This window comes from Anarhichas minor, unplaced genomic scaffold (genome assembly GCF_050575085.1).
Source record: "Anarhichas minor isolate MPS153535 unplaced genomic scaffold, ASM5057508v1 ptg000025l, whole genome shotgun sequence".
Classification (NCBI taxonomy): domain Eukaryota; kingdom Metazoa; phylum Chordata; class Actinopteri; order Perciformes; family Anarhichadidae; genus Anarhichas; species Anarhichas minor.
The window spans coordinates 10,837,741-10,858,404 of NW_027466471.1; the positions used below are offsets into that span (position 1 = coordinate 10,837,741).

At 43.7% G+C, this 20,664-nt stretch overlaps 1 protein-coding gene across 7 annotated transcripts in view; it reads left to right on the forward strand.

Moving 5' to 3' along the window:
- The window catches only part of LOC142957279 (membrane-associated phosphatidylinositol transfer protein 2-like), a 39,172-nt gene that overhangs the window by 8,928 nt on the left and 9,580 nt on the right, over nt 1-20,664 (forward strand). For 6 of the 7 annotated variants that reach the window (XM_076098972.1, XM_076098977.1, XM_076098976.1 and 3 more), the window contains 15 exons: nt 5,930-6,157; nt 10,023-10,237; nt 10,950-11,071; nt 11,678-11,911; nt 12,098-12,433; nt 13,805-13,900; nt 16,274-16,375; nt 16,457-16,521; nt 16,757-16,828; nt 17,459-17,703; nt 17,930-18,119; nt 18,511-18,630; nt 18,841-19,055; nt 19,147-19,316; nt 19,572-19,742. In XM_076098972.1, the coding sequence (XP_075955087.1) occupies nt 6,080-6,157; nt 10,023-10,237; nt 10,950-11,071; nt 11,678-11,911; nt 12,098-12,433; nt 13,805-13,900; nt 16,274-16,375; nt 16,457-16,521; nt 16,757-16,828; nt 17,459-17,703; nt 17,930-18,119; nt 18,511-18,630; nt 18,841-19,055; nt 19,147-19,316; nt 19,572-19,742 (2,431 nt within the window). In that variant the 5' untranslated portion in view covers nt 5,930-6,079. The remainder of the gene's footprint in view (nt 1-5,929; nt 6,158-10,022; nt 10,238-10,949; nt 11,072-11,677; nt 11,912-12,097; nt 12,434-13,804; nt 13,901-16,273; nt 16,376-16,456; nt 16,522-16,756; nt 16,829-17,458; nt 17,704-17,929; nt 18,120-18,510; nt 18,631-18,840; nt 19,056-19,146; nt 19,317-19,571; nt 19,743-20,664) is intronic. The other variant, XM_076098975.1, reaches the window with a different exon arrangement.

Here is a 20,664-nt window from a genome sequence, read left to right on the forward strand (position 1 = left end):
GTATCTAATCTACACTTAAATGCTTCAGATGTAGTGAGGTTCACTGACCTGCCTTGGAGTGAGTACAACCAACCATATGTTTGAGTTCATTGAGAAAGAAGAAAAAAAAACAGCAGCAACAGCTATATTTCATGCCTTACCTTGTGATGTAATCATGTACTGCTTTATTTGACGAGGAGGACCACAGTGGATGAGATGCTCACTGGGTGTATTTTTAGCTTTCCCCTTGGATGGTGATGATGAGTAAAGAATAAGGACAGGTTGTGCATCCTACCTCCTTAAAGCCTGTGGAGGAGGTGGGCCTGAGGGACAGGAGGAGTGATGGCCTCGTTCTCAGGGCACATCATGGAAGCTTACCGTAGAGTTTGTGGCTACAAGATGATGCACCACTATTTATCGTGACTTTGGTTTTTATGCCCTGCATTTACATGATCGTAAAATTATTTGTTTAGGTCTGCCTCGGTTCAAATTGAGTCTAAATGAGGGATCACTCCAAATGTTTTCCCCACGTTTGCTCCTCCTCTCTTTAAGCACTGTGTGGTGTAACATACAAACCACCCTGACCACATTTTGAATATGGAGAGAGGATAAATATTTGCTCACCCCTTCGTTGGTTTATTGAAGTCAAACTACAAACAAAGCAGAAAGCCTACAACCAAACTACACCTGTATACTATATATACATATTCTAGTTGCTGTCCTATGGGCTATAGAGATCTGTATCAAGAGTAAAATGTATGATTAACACCCTACATATTCACAAATGTGGTATGGATAAAAGTTGAAGCTCTCCAAGTTAACATTTAACACCGTAATACAGACAGATTTATACATGAGGACAAACCGAGTCCATCTGGGGGTAAGAATTCATATCTCATTCTTCATTAAACCCGAAGCGGGCAGGTTTTGTAAGGTGTAAACTGATTATGTATTCAGTAATCTGTGCCACACGTTTACCCCAGTTATACCCCTGATAAATGAAGCTTCATTTTCTGCCGTTAATAGATACTCTTTTGGACAGAGATCTTTTGTACAGCATGCTTGTATGAAACATGCTTCATAGGCTCTTTGGTTATTGCAGGTGGATGGTAAACTCCCATCGCTCCGGCCTCGGAGCGTACACAGCCCAGAACAAACGGCTGTGTCTTAAAGCCTTTTGACATTTTAACTGGATTGGTGGATAAGCCCATCAACTCGATCAAGGGTTCTCGTCACAGGCCGAGGCCGTGTTTGCAGCGGTTGTCATAGCTAAAGTTGTCTCTGCGAAACTGATCTACGGTATTTTAGGCTGTCCAGGGGCTAAACATTTTCCACTTGTGTTTCAAATGGGTCTTGCCTCGAGGTCAGTCAGGAGGGAACCCCCTCCTCCAGCTCCTCTGAGATCCACCACCTCCTCTGTTGCGCTGCCTCAAAGTGGCGCTCTCTAACACGGGGCTAAATTTAAAGGAGCACGACCAAAACGCCTCCTGTGAGTCGACACCTCCCTCCCAGTATTGTGCTTTGTGTCCACAGCAAGGCCCAGCTGTTGCTCTCTTTCCTGTGGTCAACCTGTCTTCTGTACTTATAGCTTTCAATCCTAAAATATATGTTGCACCTTCAGACAGATTTAGCAATGCCACCTTCCATTATTGGGATGCAGGTCAGCCTGGGGTGGCGAGGAAAATGGATCTTGTTTCGGGTAAAGTGTGAGCCTCTGCTCTGCGGTAGATATAATCCAGTCTTTGGGGTGTAGACCGGTTTCATCTGTTTGGGTCAGACACTTATACCTGTTTAGAGGAACACAGATGTGCACATCTGTTTGTTTATTTCAGCTTTAGGAGTCACAACTATGTGTTTACAAGGCACTGTCCTTATGCTGCCTCTGGTGTTAAGCATCACGTTATCTGAAAACTTCTTAAATATTAAAAAATGTAAACTTTATTATATTCCTCATATACACACTGAAATTTGACTTGTGAAATTTGACTTGTGAAATTTGACTTATGCATTTAACCGATCCAGAGCAGGTTGCTAAAAAAAGCGCCCGGGGAGCAACTTAGGGGCTCAGTGTCTCACTCAAGGACACTATAATTTTTAACATATAATATAATATTAACACTTTGACATGCAGACAGTAGGAGCCGGGGATCAACCCCCGAACCTTGTGGTTAAAGGACCATCCGTTCTATCCACTGAGCTCCAGCCTCCCCATCGAGTTGTGTTTGTGTGAAGAAAACAAAAGACAATATGAAGCAAGCTGTTTCCTTCGTTGATGATGAATTATTCTGTCTTCTTTTTCTCATTTTACTGTAAGTTTTTTGTTGTAAGTAACTGTATGTGACAGACCATCTTATTCTATTGTTTATTTATGTTTTGATTCGGGCAAAATAAGATTTTTCTTCTTCCTGCTCCTTTCAGGTCAGGGAATGTGTAAATAGAGTTGTGTTTTGATCGTGAATCGCTTTTTTTGTTTTATTTGTCATGAACGGAACAAATAGAAAATGTAATTAAATACCGTCTCCTGGAGGATTTAGTACCTCTGATGGTTCATCCCACCTTCTGCGTCGCAGATGAGGCAGTAGCAGCATGATACATCTCTCAGAGTGTCACGGTCCTGCCACAGGTGGCCGCACGTGTAACAGGCCTGAAAAATGCGGTGGTGGGTAGAGGTACAAAACACAGTCCTCCTGAAAGTGCGTTGGCGCTATTGTTGGCTTCAGTTTTGTCCAAACAGGCGCAGGAACATTGGAGGCTGCTTTGTGATGAGCGCAGTGCAGTGGCGTGTGCTGCTATTGCGTCACTGCCTAGAGGGGGGCAGAGGTGGTATTTTTAGAAGGGAATGAGCATATTCTCTGAACAAGCAACGTCAAGCACTTACGTATTCTAGGATTATTGTGACCGGGCTATTTTTAAGCTGTGTGTGTGTGAGAGAGAGAGAGAGTGCTTTTTTATTTTTTTCTGGGTCAAGCATGGTGCCACACTCTCGAGGCTGCTGGTGGATCATGCATTACAGCTCCTATGCTGTGAACAACATCTGCACTGTTCACAAAGGGAAGAGTCAGAGAGACGGGTTTAACCGATCAGGGCATTCTTAGGTCCGTGTCTGCAATGCTGCTGTAAAGGAGACATGTTGGTTGTCTTTGTGGAGCAGAAATCAGCTAATTAATCTGTAGTTTATCATTAAAGGAGGAGATATTGCTTGTTAGTTAAAAGCCACTATGGCAACATATGTGTGTGCTGTTATAATTCTATTTCATTTTAGTTTAAGTTGACACTACTAATAAACACAGACAGGATATGTAACGACCTCATTTTTGTGGGAGCATGTTTGGGTGTGTCCGTCTTTGGCTGTTGCTCCCGTGAGCCACAATAGGAAAGACGCAGCTACTAAAAGCAACACTGAAACATGATAAACGGTTTATTTCAACACTACAGGGACAACAGATTGTGGGGAGGCGTGTTATAGGCTGAAGCTAAAATGAACATGGACTCTCTGCCTAACGAGTATGTAAATACAAGAAATATGTAAATGTTTTTGTCCTGGCAAGTTACATATTTCTGTTTATCCTAAAATAAAATAAAAGGCACTTAATAACAATACATTTTATTTATAGAGCGCTTTTCAAGATACTCAAAGACACTTTACAAACATTAAAATCATCATAAAAAGCTCTGCACTAAAAACATAGAACACACAACATTCCTCACACATTAAAAGAGTTAAAAACTTTTGTCTGAAAACTAAGCAAAGCAATATTTTTGAATAAATATAATATATATATAATATAAAAATATTCTCTAAACTAATAATTGTACAACTGCAACAATTGGTTGAGCAATGGATCAATTATTCTCAGTCGTTGTAAAGGAAAAGTCAGCATGGGTTCTGGGAAGCTGTGATTGGCCTTTTTCACTCATTTCTGTGATTTGTATTTATTCATGGTGAAGATAATGGTTTGTTGCAGCTCTAACAAATAGGCATACTGTCATAATCCTGCTTGGCAATTGGGCACATAATTCACACGCATCACTACAGATCCTCCTCACCACCCCAGGCTGCTAATTCATCCTGCTGGATTCAGGGATGTTGTGAATGAACGGCATCCCTCTGTCATGCTGCCTGTTGCTCTTCCTGTCCCTCTCTCTTTACATACCTGGTGCCACCTTCTTGTAATGCGGGTGGCAGCCGGCTGGACTTTGAGTCACACAGTGGTCGTTCTTCGACAGACAACCGTACAGCAATTTAATCTGTCCTCCCGTGTCGCACTGAATGACTTCCAAAATCGAAACAGCTGTCGCACGCAGAATCGTTTGCCAAGAGTCAATTCTCAGAAGTTTGTTGCAGCATCAGTTGCAACCCACATTCAAACTGTTGCCACATTGTTGAACTGTGCTCCAAGTAGATTGTGAAGCTTGTTTGCACCGTGACCTTCTCCTCTAAAGCCGGGCAGTAACACCTCGAGGCCTCCCTCGGCTGAGCTGGAGGCTTTTCTCTGGGCCTCTCCAGGCTAACCTAGTTCTATCACAGTCTTTCCCAAGAGTGCAGTTATTTTCAGCAAAATGTGGCTTTCTGCTCCAATTTTGTCAATGTGTTGTTTTTGTCGAGCAACAAAATCGTATGAAAGATGTATAGAAGACAATGTGCTCTCTTAATCAGATCACCTCCCTCCTGGTTGAAAAGTTCTACAGGCTGCATATTTGTGTTATGCATTGCTGTGTAGTCACATTTGGACAACCAAACGCAGGCAGGGCCAGGGCGGCGGTGTTGTCGCCTGTCAGACACACACACACACACACACACGGTACAATTCAGTCTCAGCACGTGGAGACCGACATCCTGTCCACTGTGCTTTCACCAGCCTTTCTAAACACAGACTGAGCTATCCCTTTATTAACTACACTTTGAAATCTTTTCTGTTGAAAAAAACTTTAGACTAACTTATTTTTAATGGTTTTCTGCTTAATGGTGATGGTGGGACCAGTCTTTCTTTTCTCATTGTGACTGAAGAGATCTCTCATATCTCCCTCTCCTTATCGCCTCCTCTTCAGTGAATGTTCCACCTCAGCTGACAGTGTGTGCAGTCAGGATCTTGTTTTGTACTTGCTCGGCTCCGGAGTTTTTCTTCTCTTAGCGGTCTAAAGCAGACTTCTGCAACTCACGCCACCCACACGTTGGTTATGTATAGCCACACACACACCTACCCCTATCTGCCCAGTGGTTTGAAAACAATGCTTTGTGTAATTCTAAGGCTGCTATTTGTGAAACCTTGATCATGCACAGGGGGTTCTTACAAGGTTATGTAAGGCTCCCCACTCAACTGTAATCCCGCTTACGCTGAGTGAGCCCCCCCATGTGACTGTGCTGAAGTGTTGGGAGAGACCAGGTGGCTGTTTGGACCGTCGGCAAGGCACGGGTGCTATCCGTAGACTCCAGCCACCTGACCCCACCACACACACACACACACGCACACACACACACACACACACTGAGCTGCTGCTTGTGTATAAGAAGAGAAGTTTATCCTGGAAAATTCCTTACTTGGAACTGGGACGCTGGATGGAGACACAGCGCTGATGCTCGTCCTCGGTGCCGGGGTTTGGACCAGACCTACAGTCACTACATTGAGCATATTCCCTGAATGATACTCCGGCTCTCCTCTCCTCTTCATCTGCGTGTGAGCGAGAAGGAATCTTTGTCCTCGGTTATGTGTAGAGGAATGTTGCAGCTTCTGAAATCTCTCTGCGTTCTGCAATATTTTGCTCATGGTGGAGTCTCTTTGTTGCTGATTGAAGCTGGTTTCTGCTTTTGAGTGTTGATGAAGACAGGTTAACAGCATGTCTTGACTCTAACAAACACCACTGGCTGGATGCCTGTAGGTATTTACTTTTAATTGTATTCACAGCTTTACGTACCTAATGCTTTTATTTTGTTCTTCTCCCCCCCCCACAGGAACCGTCAATGTGGACGTCAGCTGGTGATTTGACAAGTCGCATATAGGAGCAGCCTCCAGTGTTTCCTGTCCCCTCTCTCCCTCCCTCCCCCCCTTCCCTTGTCAATCTTCTCCCCGATCCCCCTTTCCCCCCTCCTCCAATATTCACCATGCTTATCAAGGAGTACCGCATCCCCATGCCCATGAGTGTGGAGGAGTACCGCATCGCCCAGCTCTATATGATCCAGGTGAGGTCACAACGCCATATCTTCCCCCACCCCCCCCAACAAAGCTCTCACTCACACACACCTAGCCGAAAACAGCCAGTGGTGCAGAAACCAGGATTTTAAAAAAACAAGCAGTAAGAGAGGAGAAAAAATAACTCTGAGTGCAATTGTAGCGTACCCAATTATGAAGTGATTGGTCACACGGTCTGACGTCAGTGGAGTCATGGAACAAAGAGAGCTTGTGTGCTGATAGATTAGCCAATTTAAACTCTCTGAAGCTGGCTGCTTCCAGCTTTCTTCAGGAGGAGGGTGGAGGAGGAGGGGGGGCACCCTGCTGTCACTGCAAACGTGATGCACACATACGGATGCGATGGAGATGGACATACTGCTTTGTTTTTCGTCAGACAGTTTGATTTGTCTAACCAGGCCCTTAGCTGGAGTCCGTGGGGTCCGTAAGAGCTTTAGGGTTTACGACTTGATTTATACAGCTTTGGTTATCCTGTGTGGCAACATATTTTCTCTTCATATGACATGTGTACATGAAGGAGGATTTATTTAATCCTGTGGTACTACCAGCTGTATTACCCACGTGAGGCATGGAGAGCAACCACCATGACTTGGACTGTGGGGGGAAAACAGCATTAGTTGGGTAATATTATTTAGACATGTTTTTGACACATTTGGGCATTTAGGTGCATTTTTCTATTAAAATTGTTATCGTTTGAGGCAATTAACATTCAGCAGTTGTGCTGGTTTTTGAGCTGCATGGTTCTGTAATGTGTATCACAAGAAGAGTAGGTTGAAGTTATCAGGTGGAGGCCTTTTGCAAGGTAAAGAGTGCATTGCTTCTTCGGTGGTTATGTCACTGAAGTTATGTTATGTTATTATTTTATTATTTTCATCTGGAAATAATAGTTATGAGAAGTGTGTGAAATATTCATAGTGCAGTGTCAAGTGAAAATCAGGAGCTAAATCTGGTACGTTTATGGTTTATGAACCTCCCTTTACAGCCAACACAAGGCAATATATCGACCCTGAGATATCTTTATCTAAGTGTTACGTAGTTTGTACTCATTTATGTGAGGTAGGTGATCATACATGGGAGCTGCACAGCACTGCAGCCCTCAGGGTGCAGCTTTATTGGGGAAGTTAAACATTTAGGCCTCGCGTAAGGAAACCCGAGAATGTGTCTTCTTTTGAGCTTTTGACGAAGGCCTCGCCCACAACTGTTAATCGTAAAACACTAATGAATTAGTGTTCATGTTGACAAAGTTGTCTTAAATAAATATTCACCCCCTGGTACAACAATACTACGAACGACGGCTTTGTCCACCAGTATTTGCTCAGATGGCCTCTCCCTTCGGTTCCCTACGTACGATGAAAACATTTTACTGCAAAGCGTTGGAAGATTAGCTAGATGTAAGCCCCCCCCCCCCAACCAGCAAACAGACAGGTAACCCAGATGAGCTGGAGATGGTAGGGAACATGACTCGTCACTCATGTTCCCTAAATACAGCACAAACTAGTCATTGCGCCACACTTCCACACACTCAATTTCTCCTCTGGCACATTGGCTGCGTTGAACAGGGTACTGTAGAGAGTTATTTAAGTATGTGAACCACATAACTGCAATAACTTCATTCTGTCAGATCTTATCACACAGGACATTGTGCAAAGAGGACATTACACATGTGCAAGCAGCTTTCCACAGTCATGAAAGAAGTAGTTGATATGTGCAAATGATAGGAGGAGGAATTCTTGCATAAGTGACCCGTAGTTACCTCTTCTTTAGTGACCTCACCCTCTCTGCACCGCCTGTGAGCCTTCTGTCACTATGGCGACCATGACATCAGCAGCGTGCCGGTGGTCAGGTTTTGTTTCGGGAGAGGTAGTGAATGAAGAGAGGAAATGGAGGATAAAAGGAGAGGTTGCAAAGGAGGGAGGGGAAGAAATGACAGAGGGGGTTGAAGTAAACGAGAGAGAAGCTGTATTCTGAGCTTCATCGCTGTATGTTACCAGGGAAACTGCTGCATGCAGGCCTTCCTGCCTGAGATTCATCCTCATAGATGAAGTCGGGCCGGAGGACAGCCCGGACATATCCGCACCTCATCCGACAATGCCCCGCCCCAATCTCTCCTCCCACTGCCTTTCCTTTGCCGCCTTCTTATCTGAGACATAACTGTAAATTCATTATCACCACACGTGGATTTGCAGTAATGCCCGGAGCAAATGCTGAATGTGTGAGAAATTAAATGGGAGAAGATCTCGCTGCGTCTCATTCATCCGCACACATCCATCGTGTTCTGACTCAGCAACTGTTTCTGTGGAGTGAAGTGCAGAGAAGCATCTCAAACAGGAAACAGTCCTCTTTAACTTGATGGCAAGAGGAAAAAAAAACCAGGATGTGACTCTCATCCTGTCGGATGTAAACACATACGGCAGGCTTTCATGGCGATAGGTTCATTTGTTAAGGTTTGATGGCTGTTTAAAGAAAGGTTGGCGGGAGATAGACGGTTTTAGAGCAGGACTTGAAGTTACAACACAGGGACACTTGGTCTTTGTGTGCTGAGCCAAAAATGATTTCACAGTAGAACGGTGTAGAGGAGACAGTCAACATGCCTTCAGAGACTCTTAAAAACTATTTCTTCATTAATGTTCCTCCACCGGTACAGTTTGTACCTGTGAACAAAGGACAATGTTTTCATTAAGAATCTCAAATTCCATGTAGTGTTCATTTAACTTAAAGCATGTTATCTATTCCCCCTGAGGGAGCAGCTGAGCCCTGGCCTATGTTCTGTAATCTTTCTCCCGCTCAGCTGGTGAGAATCATTCGCCACATTTGGCAGGTTGCTGTCACCTGTCGGCAATCTTAATTTAAAGGGACAGTCCACAGTAGAAGACAACAAAACTTATTTTTTCCTTTTCCCTGGACTGCTGACTTTACATCCAGACATAATTTGACAGTGTTTGTCTGCGTACAGTTCGCCGTACATTTACATGAATTATGTTTCAACGTTTGGTTCATGTCTGGTGTACTGGCTGGGCGTACGGCCGGGTAGATGGTGTTGTGGCGTCTGTGCTGTGTCTTCGGAGCTGTGTCGGGGCTGTTGAGAGCAGAGCGGGTGGCTAATGAATGACCTGTCAGAGGTAATCAGGTCCGGAGCACTGGACGCCTCATGGCTTCCTCCTCCCTACTCCACTGCCTCGCCTCCATCCTAACTGGGAAAATCTGTCTCCCTGCTATCTCAGCGCTGCACTAAATACTGTGTTCATACTTTGTGTGTGTTATATCGTATATGTGAAAAGATGGAAGAGCGATAGGAAATATGACACATCAGTAATCTCTGACATTTATGGTCCTTGCTCTTTGCTCCCCCTCCCGTGTTTTTAATATCGTCAGCACTTGGACTATGCTCTGCGGTCCACGACTCCTTTTTCACTGATTTCATAACAATCTCAAGTCTTTCCATGCCACACATTCCTGTTTTTGAAGCTTTGAGTCACCTAATTGTAAGTGTCCTCAACTGCACCTGCAGGCTGCACCCAGCCTCTCTTCCTGTGTGTGCACCTGTAATGTAAATATGGGAAAGGTGTGGCTCCAAGAGCTGGTTTTGGGCTACCTGATTTGCATTTCAGAGCTGGCAGAGCTTTCAGGAAGCTATTAATTTAGGTGCATGTGTAATCTTGTCAGATTCTTGTATGCAGAAGCAACTATGTCCATTCATTTTTTGTTGTTTTTTCATTTCCTTTCTTCTTTTGTTCAAATCAAGGGTACATTTATATTCTTGTTTTTAGATGTAGCACTCCCTTTACACTACACTACTTGTATGCAAACGTGAACACCTTACTAATGCACTTCAACCTCATGTATTTCTTCTTCCAACAGAAAAAGAGCAGAGAAGAGAGCTGTGGTGAGGGAAGCGGGGTGGAGATTCTAGAGAATAAGCCCTACACAGATGGACCGGGTGGGACGGGCCAGTACACCCACAAGGTTTACCATATTGGCATGCACATTCCCAGCTGGTTCCGCTCCATCTTGCCCAAAGCAGCACTGAGGGTTGAAGAGGAGTCCTGGAACGCCTACCCTTACACCCGCACCAGGTGAGGACACCTCCACACCCCTTCAGAGCGGGAGTGGGAGTTTATTAAACCCTGCCAAGGGTTGCAGAAAACTCTAAATGTGTTCTTTTTAGTAATATAAATGTTCTGTGCATAGGTGTCTAACTGCTGCAGCTGGTAATCATTTAAACCTTGCTTATATTCAATATGAAACGCCACAAATCTGATGATGCCCATTCTGAAATCCCGCTCAAGCTGTTGTGCCTCAGTAAAAGCCAAGAGAAACAAAATGACCTCGGAGCAAGTTGTCAGAATATTGCCGAGCAGACCATGAGATCGGCGTGTGGCCAGCGTCGCTTACCGGCTGTTAGATTTAGACGGGCCCTCACTCTCAGGGTGCCAGTGTGTTCGTCTGTGTGGGGCCAGACGAACACAGAGACGTGAAGGTGCTGAACAGAGAGGTGCCCTCGACTATACCGTCAGGATATTGATAGACTGCAAGTGCCTGTTGACACATCTATTCAACCAGTGACAGCTTTGCTGCGGACGCCTCAGAAGCAACAGATGGGCATGGCTCACACGTTTGCTATCCTCAGCAGTGAGAGGCTATTGTCACGCTTAATAATATAGCACTTATCTTAAGCCATTGGGGTGAGAAGTCTCTTATTGAAAGCGGATGTAAACCATAGTGCAATGTTGCTTTATTGGGACATTTGTTCTGTTTTACTTGATTTTGTTGCCTCTCCTCCTTCAGATACACCTGCCCCTTTGTTGAGAAGTTCTCCATTGACATCGAGACCTACTACAAACCCGACTCAGGCAACCAAGCAGATGTCTTCAACATGTCTGCAGTAGAGAAGAGGCAGAGGACTATTGGTGAGACAATTTGACTCTGAACCATAAAGACAACATCAACATTAAAATATTCACTGATGTGTATCAGGCTGCTTTAACTTTCAAAGTTCAACACATTTAGCCAGCACAATATACACACTGTGTAAATATATTAGAGAACCAACAATTCATGATATTTCTGTTAATAGTTATTTCAGGAAACGGGCTAGTCGTAGGTTTAATCTGATGTCTTTATATCTGTCCTCTTGCGTCTCAAACACAAGGAGCAGATGAGGCCCACTTGTGGCAATATAGTGGTACCGCATGTTTGATAGCGAGCCTGTTGAATATGAAGCTGCTCAGAAATGAATGGTTTTAGGGCATGCAGTGACCCAGTTACAACATTGATTGTAATAATTTTAATGAATGACTTATTCTTGTATGTGTATGTAACCCTGAAATTCAGTTAATAAAAGAATTTCAAGCCTTTGAACACAAAGCCTGAACAATTCTACTACCCCACCCCCTTATGTACTTTTAAAGTTATGTATGATATTAAAGACAGAGTATTAGCATAATGCATGCAATACATTTAGAATACCTGGCTCCATTAGTCATTGCTGTCTGGATTTGAACTACCTTTTGCAGACCCAATCGACATAGTGACAGATCCCATGTCCCCGCATGAGTACAAAGCAGAGGAGGACACACGGCTCTTCAAGTCAGCCAAGACCCAGAGGGGTCCTCTGCAGGAAGACTGGATAGAAGAGTACCACAATAACCCTGGGAAGACCCCCATCATGTGTGCCTATAAACTCTGCAAGGTGGAGTTTCGTTACTGGGGCATGCAGTCTAAGATTGAGCGCTTCATCCATGATGTCGGTGAGTAGGCTGTCACAGATGTTACAGCATTTTATCTAATCTAGTAGTTTTGTTGGTTTTACTAAACGCATATTTTAACAGGAACGTATCTAATAATTCTATATAATATTCTAAGAATAATCTAAATGTAGCAACCTTATGACTTTTTGAAGTAGGTGTGTAATATCTTCCATTGTTTCTCCCTAGGACTGAGAAAGGTGATGGTGCGTGCCCACCGGCAGGCCTGGTGCTGGCAGGATGAGTGGTACGGTCTGACCATGGAGGACATCCGGCAGCTGGAACTGGAAACCCAGCTGGCCCTGGCCACGAAGATGGCCCAGTTCAGTCAGGCAGAGGAGGCCACAGAGGCTAACGGAGAGGCTCCGTCTCCGGACAAAGACCAGGAGGTTAAAGAGGCGATCAGCTCCATTGAAGCTGAGGAGGAGGTTGTAAGCTCAGGCGGAGAGACTCTCCAGCCTCGAGGTGTACTCACCAAGCAGTGGTCCACTTCATCCCGATCCTCCCGCTCATCCAAGAGAGGAGGTGAGGAGCATGCCTTCTTCACCTATCCGTCTGTCACCTCTGTGGATGACGGTTTGGGTGAGGGAACTGCACTGTCCTGAGCCGTACTCCTTCCTTCACATATTATCTCATCTAGTATTACACTCTTTACACCTTTTTAAGCCTTAATTGTTCAGTCTGTCACCAGACTCCTGGCCACCTTAAAGGTTGAGGTAGACCAACATTAAACTGTTCCATATGTAAACATATGGAACAGTTATGTTTACATAACTGTTCCCCCCCCCCTGTAAGCTTGAAAGGTGGCTGTTAAAAGTTACTGGTTTTCTGGTGATGTTACAATGCACTATTAGCAATCAAGATTGCCTCAAAACTCTGTAGCTCAACAGGAAGTATCATAATAGCTCACTTCTAAGTGAAGAAGCAAAAAATCTAAAATGCCAAACGAAAAGTCTATCCAACAAGAGGAAATAGACAACATTAGTTGTGGTTCAGTGGTACACAGGTGTATACACTGAAAGTTGCTCCCAAGCTGAATTAATCAATGTCTACTGAAGAGCTCCGAGCTCAAATTGCTTTTCTGTCAGACGCCTGATTATTTGGAATGTTTTTACTCTACTTGACTGCACTTGCGCCTCCACATTTGCTGTACTATCCTGCTCACCTCTGCTCACCCCTACAACTCTGTGTATCTCACCTGGGTTATTTTTAGCAGCAGCTTTGACGTCACAAACCACATGTCCGAACACACCCATCTCCAGTGTCGCCCCTACCTCGAGGCAGTGCTCCCCGTAGCTGCCAGTTGGATCCATGACTCTCATCCAGCGTGCCTTGTCTCACCCTTGTAACTCCCCCCTTGTGGTTCTCTCCTGGGCTATTTTTAGCAGCAGTGCTGACGTCACAAACCAGAGGAGGCTGACGCTCTTCGCATTGAGCCTCCCCTCCTCTCCACTGCTGCTGTTTCCTCCTGTGCGCTGACAGCTACAGCTGTGCCCCCCTCTCACCAGCCCGCCCCTTAGAGCAACACCCCCTCTCTCCTCCACACTAATTATGAATGTATATATATGAGACATAGACATGTGACAAACGTGGCCTGCTTTTAGTATTGCCATTTTCCCTGGCTGGCATTTGATAGTCGGGGTGCTTGTAGCTTATCTGTGTAACATTGGGCCTCACTTTTCACACAACCCCCCCCCCCCCCCCCCTGACCACCAAGCAGTCCATCTGTGATGCGCCACAGAGACTGTTGCATGTTTATATAACACTGTGTGTGTGGGCCGGGGGAGATTGTGCAATGTTTCTTTGTCGTAGAGTGTGTTAAAAAGGGAAAGAGAGAGGCTGAAACACATGTCCCAAAATAACAGTGAATTTTTTGTTCATGTGCGTTTTTTTCAGTGAGCCCATCCCGTCACAGCCTCTCAGAGTGGAGGATGCAGAGCATAGCTCGAGACTCGGATGACAGCTCTGACGAGGAGTTCTTCGACGCTTATGGTAACCCCAGTTTCGATTTTCAATTGGAGTCGATAGTTGGGTCAATACTGTTGCGTTTGTGTTCAGTTTTCCAAGAACCTGCTTGTTCTCCTCTCCCCTGACTCTGCATGCATCTCTTTAACCACAGATCAGTTCTTAAGCTTCCCAGATACCCAGCATGCTTTGGGGCTGCAGTTGAAATAGATGGGTGTGGTACGACATCCATGCTCTCTGCTGGATGAGAATGGCCGAGGACACGGGCCAGGTGTATCATCCTGTCGTCCAGTACAGAATTCACAGTTGTCTCTGTCCATCAGTCCCCATCATTGTTGACACACACACACACACACACACACACACACACACACACACACACACACACACACACGATCCTTTACAGTTCATGATGCGGCCAAGCAATAAATGGGGTGAAATTGTTTCATTTAGTGATAAACATGATGATGAAATGAGAATAAAATTGTCATTTATTATATTGATACTGATTTAGCTGCATTTGTTTGTTTCCACCTGTTTCCAGTTCAATAAATGTGCTCGTGTCATTGTGAGGAACTGGTATGATATCATTACACTGAATAGTGTTGACATCCGATAATTTATTGCGTTGCAATATTCATGTTTATATGGACTAATTATTGCGTGCCTAACATTACATGTTATCAAATGAATGGATTAAATGCATGAGTACTCTGTCATTAATTGGTGTACATAACACTTTGTCTCAGTGACAGTTAATACAGTTATTACTGATATGCTGCTCCAGTGCCCATCTCAGGTTATATTTGATTTAGTAGTAGTGTTTTATTCAGCCATCACACAATACAATAAATAAACCTATACACCATCTAGTATACAATATGATAGGCAGAAGCATAATGCTTATATATGCCTGTCCTACATTCTTATTAAATAAGTCACCCTCAAGAAAATAGAAAAGATCTTCCGACACTGCAGAGGCGACTTTATGAAGTTGGCAGTTATTTCATTCTGGTAAATAAATGAGGTTGGTGTATCAGAATGAAGCTGCAGTGTATATGAACATGAGTGTGTGTGTGCTTTGGTGCCTGGAGGAATCACAGGATGGAGGTACAATAATTACATTTGGAAAGAGACCGACTTCCCTCAGATTGCCGTTTTACCTTTAAAGTTTGTCTGTGGTCAAGTTCCTCTTGCAGTAATCCTCTATTACAAACTCTTGGGAAGCAAATTTTATTTTTGACTGTCGTGTTCCCCTTTTGCTGTTTTTAGTGCCAACGAATAAAGCAAAGCTGTAGGAGGAGAACTCCTCATAGATGCCACATTCAGTGTGTCTGGTGTTGCAGTACTTACTCTTTAAAACAGATTAAAATGAATATATCTGCTACAATTACACATTTCTATAATCTAACTACTATACAACTTGCAATTGACGCTGGAATAAAACGTTATTTATTGATTAAGGTAAAGCCTATTGATCATATAAATATCTCTTTACCCTCACACCTTATTGTTTATCCAGTTTAACACTGAATTGTTGTACATGTTTAGAAATGAGGCAACTAAGACGATTACTATAAAAGTAATAAGATAAAAAGTCCCTTGATGTTGAACTGCGTACAGGACGCACTATCTCTTAGAAGCTGATCAAATGAAGACAGAAGTCTTACTCTGGGGTTTGTGTTTCTGAGAGACTGGCTGCAGCTTCCTGTTTGCAAAGCAAGTCATATAAAATGATTTCCATTTCTTTACAATAGTTGTGTTATTTATTTGTATTATAACTGCAGTGGAATTAAATTACGTGACATTTGTACATACAATTTTAGATTTGACTTTAAATTTGTTAACACAAACTAAAGTGAACAGGAGACGGCAGCCCGTTTCTCAGAAGTTAAGCTACTGGCAGTTTAACAGGAGAGAAATTATGGGATAAAAAGGGATATCTGTCTTAGAGCACAGATTCATGTCAGTCCATCAATTTATTTATGTAAATTCAAAAGACACATACTAGTTCAATCCTCTTCTCACTAGGTAATTGTTCAATAAATAGATTTATTTTTTAAACTTTTAATTCCATTATGGTAATAAAACTACACTACTTATTGGCCACTGTCCTCCAGCTTACTGGTACAAAGATTATACTTTAAACATGAAAATACATAAATGTATTTAATGGCCACCGTCAAGTACTTATACATATTTAATTAGTGGTTTATATGACAGTGTCTTTTGGGAACGCTTGCCAAGGTACCTTCATGTTGGTCAACGTTATATAACTGAAGAAGCAAATGTTACTCACATGACCCTGTCAATCATGATACATTGTTTATACTGTTGGTGCTACCCTGAGTGGTACATATACTTCAGTTGATCACGATTCATCTTGTGTCGCCCCTGCAGAGGATCTCTCAGACGAGGAAGTCCTCCCAAAGGAAATCGCTAAGTGGAACTCCAATGAACTCATAGACAAGATTGAAGCGGCAGACACAGAGGAAACTCCTGGTATGACGAAGAGTACGAGCACGTCATCATGGAAAGTCATTCTGCCTTACTAGTTGATGTTAAGAATGTGTTTGTTTGCAGGTGAGCTGTTAAAGGAAATGACGGTGGATTATGAAAGAGCAACCAGTGAGGAAAGACTAGATGAGGTACGTGTGTTTGACTGTGAATGTGTATTTACGAAACACAATCCTAACCAGCAGAATCATGTCTGAAATACATATTCCTGAAGAACCATCCATGGAAAATGCACTTCAGGACCCAAAAGCTTCAGTTAAACATGGTTTCATCATAATAAGCACAATCATTTGCATCAGGTTTTACAGTTTGGAGGATAAGATAAGGGCTGTTTGTCCCTGAGCCTCTCTGTCCTCTTGTGTTCAGATGCGTGGCTCTGTTAGCGGCCAAACCGATAGCTCTCCCATTCCCACCATCACGGTAACAAGGCACCAGTCAGTAAGTACACATTTTGGCCCTAGTGCACTGTGGGCTACAGTAGCTCCACGGAGACCCCCGATCCCCCTGAACAAACCCAGTACTTACTGCCCCTGCTCTTTTTTCCCGCCGTTGCCAAAACCCAAATCCATGTGTACTCCTCAACCTCACCAACCTCTGTTCAACTTCTGTGTACTTGCAGCTGTGGCGTTGAGTGTACATATAGTGCTTCTTTGAAAAGTTTTGTGTCAGACTTAAAAGACAAAACTGCACATTATGTTGTCTTTAATGTGACTGGTCCTCGGGAAGCCTTGTCGTCGTTTGCTGTTAGTTGAACAGTTGTCCAGGTGGAGTGTTGGTCGGCTCTGTTCTGTTTCCCTTCATGGTTCCTTACCCGTCTCTGGTTGTGAAAAGAAGTTTGTTTGTTATTGTGCTGTCCATGTGACTCACAAATCTGACAAAACACAAATAGTTCCCTACACAATAGCTAAGGCATTATTGTTTATCTGTGATGTTCCCCACTCTGTAAGCATGTTGTCTTTGGTCATGCGGATAAAAGGGATATCTTCAGAAGTAAATATATCATTTATTGAACATTCTTTTCCCTGTCATCCCCATCCGTCACCCTTGTTGTTTTGTTTCTGTTCTCAGGAGAACTCGTCCCAGCAGTGCCTGCAGCCTTCCAAGATCCATGTGCTGATCCTGGTTCTGCACGGAGGGAACATCCTGGATACAGGTGGAGGGGACCAGAACAGCAAGCAGGCCGACGTCAACACGATTAGTACGGCTTTTGACACAGTCATGTGTGTTCACTATCCCGCGGCGCTGGGACGCATCGCCATCCGCTTGGTACCCTGCCCTGCCATCTGTGCCGAGGCCTTCTCCCTGGTGTCCAAGTAAGAGGACACGCATGCTAACATTTTTGCCGCATGCTGCAAGTATTGTGGATACTGATTGACGTTTTCTGTTTGACTGTGATTGCTGTTTGTTTTTTATGGAAAAGATCCAGGTGCAGCTCTTGACAAGCACTCCCTCCTCCTGTGTTTGTTTCTTCACACTCCTCTGTGGACTGCCTCGATCTGAAAATAACTTCACAATTTCACTTTTGTTCTTTTGCGGCAGCCTGAGCCCGTACAGCTACGATGAGGGTTGTCTGTCTAGCAGCCAGGACCACATCCCCCTGGCAGCTCTCCCCCTCCTGGCAACCTCTGCTCCACAGTACCAGGATGCCATGGCCGCCGTCGTCGTCAGAGCCAACCAGGCGTACACAGACTTCATAAAGTCTCTGGACGGGGAAGCTTTCTCTGGCCGGGTTAGTTACTGAAGTGTAATATACGTTTTATCTCTGTGTTTTGTTATTGTTCTCAAAGATATATGTACATAATATCCTAGTATCACAGCTGAGCCTTTTGCATGAAGACTTTTATAAAACTCTTATAAACCTTTTATATCTAAATATTAAAACCGCATCATGGTATGCACCCAAAAACCACAAATGCCTTAACATCCTATTATTTTTACTTCCTGGGAAGTAAAAATAATCCTTTTATAATACTTCTTTTTTATGAGCATTTTCACTTTGTTTGGGTTATTGAACTGTGTTGGAGCAGGTGTATAGATATTTTAGGCAAACGTAAATCTTATGGATGTACATCAAAAATATACATTTTATTAACTTTGTGTCTGACCATTGACCTCTTTAGGTGTGCCTCATTGGGGACTGTGTTGGAGGAATCTTGGGGTTTGATGCCCTGTGCAGTAGCAATCAGACGGTTAATGAAAGCCAGAACAGCAGTCGCAGGGGCAGTGTTGTCAGTGGACAGGTAAGAGACAAAAATATCTTTTAACCCACATATGGTTTACTACTTGTTAGACTTGACATTGTTGTGACTAATGCATCAAACATAAATATGATTGTATCAGAAATTCAATACGACGTTCCTTCTGAAAATATGCCCTTTTTATCCATCATATAAGATGTATGGATTGTGTTTTATGATTTCATAACAAATCTTCCTGAATCACCCCTGCAGGACCAGGATCTCCTCTCTCCTGGCATTATTGTCAACAGCGGGCAGGGGTCTGCCTCTCCGACCCTGGAGGGCAGCCGCCACCTCAGTCGCAGTAACATCGACATCCCTCGTGCGAGCACAGGTGACGACACCAAGCGACAACTGCCACGCAAGAGAAGTGACTCCTCCACCTACGAAATGGACACAATAAAACAACACCAGGCCTTTCTGACCAGGTGTGTTGAGCGTGAGATGACACAAATCCTTATCTGGGAAATAACCTCTCATTTCTTGTGTTATGGACATTACTTTTTGCTGTCCTTCCAGCATACATTCCAGTGTTTTGCGGAACGACACAGTGTCACGCAGGTCCAGCAGCAGCACTATGCTGGATGGAGGATGGAAGTTTGACTTTGAAGTGTCTGACTTTTTCATGTTTGGCTCTCCACTGGGCTTGGTACTCGCCCTGAGAAAGACTGTCATTCCTGTGCTGGATGGTAAGCTGATTTGGACAGATGTTGTGATTTAATCAGTGATCGCAAACATTGTTTATCACACAGTATACAAGGTGGGGATGCAAGAATTGGCATAGTGACCTGTAGAGGGCATACCTACAAAGTGTTAATTGTATGTCTAGTTGTTATTACCAATATTTAAAAGCTAGTAAGATATCTGAAGGAAGTCTGTGGGAAGGGGTCCAGAGATTCCTCCCCTCTCCTCTCTCATATCTTTGGTTTGATTTCTCCCCCTAGTGGCCCAGCTGCGGCCTGCCTGTCAACAGGTCTATAACCTGTTCCACCCAGCTGATCCCTCAGCCTCCCGCCTGGAGCCTCTACTGGAGAGGAAGTTTCACCTCCTGCCTCCCTTCAACGTTCCCCGCTACCAACGCTTCCCACTGGGAGATGGAAACTCCGCCCTGCTGGGTGAGCCTTCTGCACCAATGATGAATAAAAGCCTCAGTGATATCAATTCAGTAAATATCCAGTCATGCATTTACAGTTAATTAATGCAGTTCAGGCTTCACACACGGAGAAGCAAATGCAAAAATTCCCTTTTCATAAAATGGCTGTTTAATTTCTCCTTTTGATTTAAGATCAGCTGACACGTGAGACACTGTCCCGTTTCCCAGGGATGCTTGTCATAGACAACATGTGCCTTAAAGATACCTTCATAGCACACTACGAGTTCCTTCATACACACAGAGTAAACATTGACTCAAAGGAAAATTAAACATGTTTCTACTGTTTGTGCTTCAACATCTTTTGCGAAGCAGTTTATTCATTTAAATGTGGTCATAGTCCTGCTGGTGGTTTCTGTTTGGACACTCATTATTGTGGAGTAACCCTTACAGCCTCCCCCTACCCTTTTTAAACACATATCTGTCTTATGGTAACTACTGAGCAGAGGATTTTCTTTTAAGGTTAAAATGCATACCTTCCACCACAGAACCAGGGCTTATAAAAGAGCCACATGAGGGTTAATATCTAATTAATCCTAATATCCTCAGGTCTGCCTTGTATAAAAGTGCAAACAGTTTTCAGAACAGATTAAGTTTTAAAGATAAATTCAATATCATTTTTGAGTTCAGTATGTTCAAGTGGTTTTTATGCAGATTCCAGGGCATTTACAATCTTACAGCAGTGTTGTATCACACTATATGACTGACTAGCAGTTGCGATTTAAAAGAAATGGGCTCAACTAAGAGCTTGACTCTGCTTTCTTGTCTCATGTTCAGTTCTTCTTGTTTCATATTTTTTCTGTGTCTTCCTTGTCTTCTTTCCCTCTTCCTCTCTCTGCCTCCTGTCCCCATATCTGCGTACGTGGCTCTCTACCTCCAAAACCCTC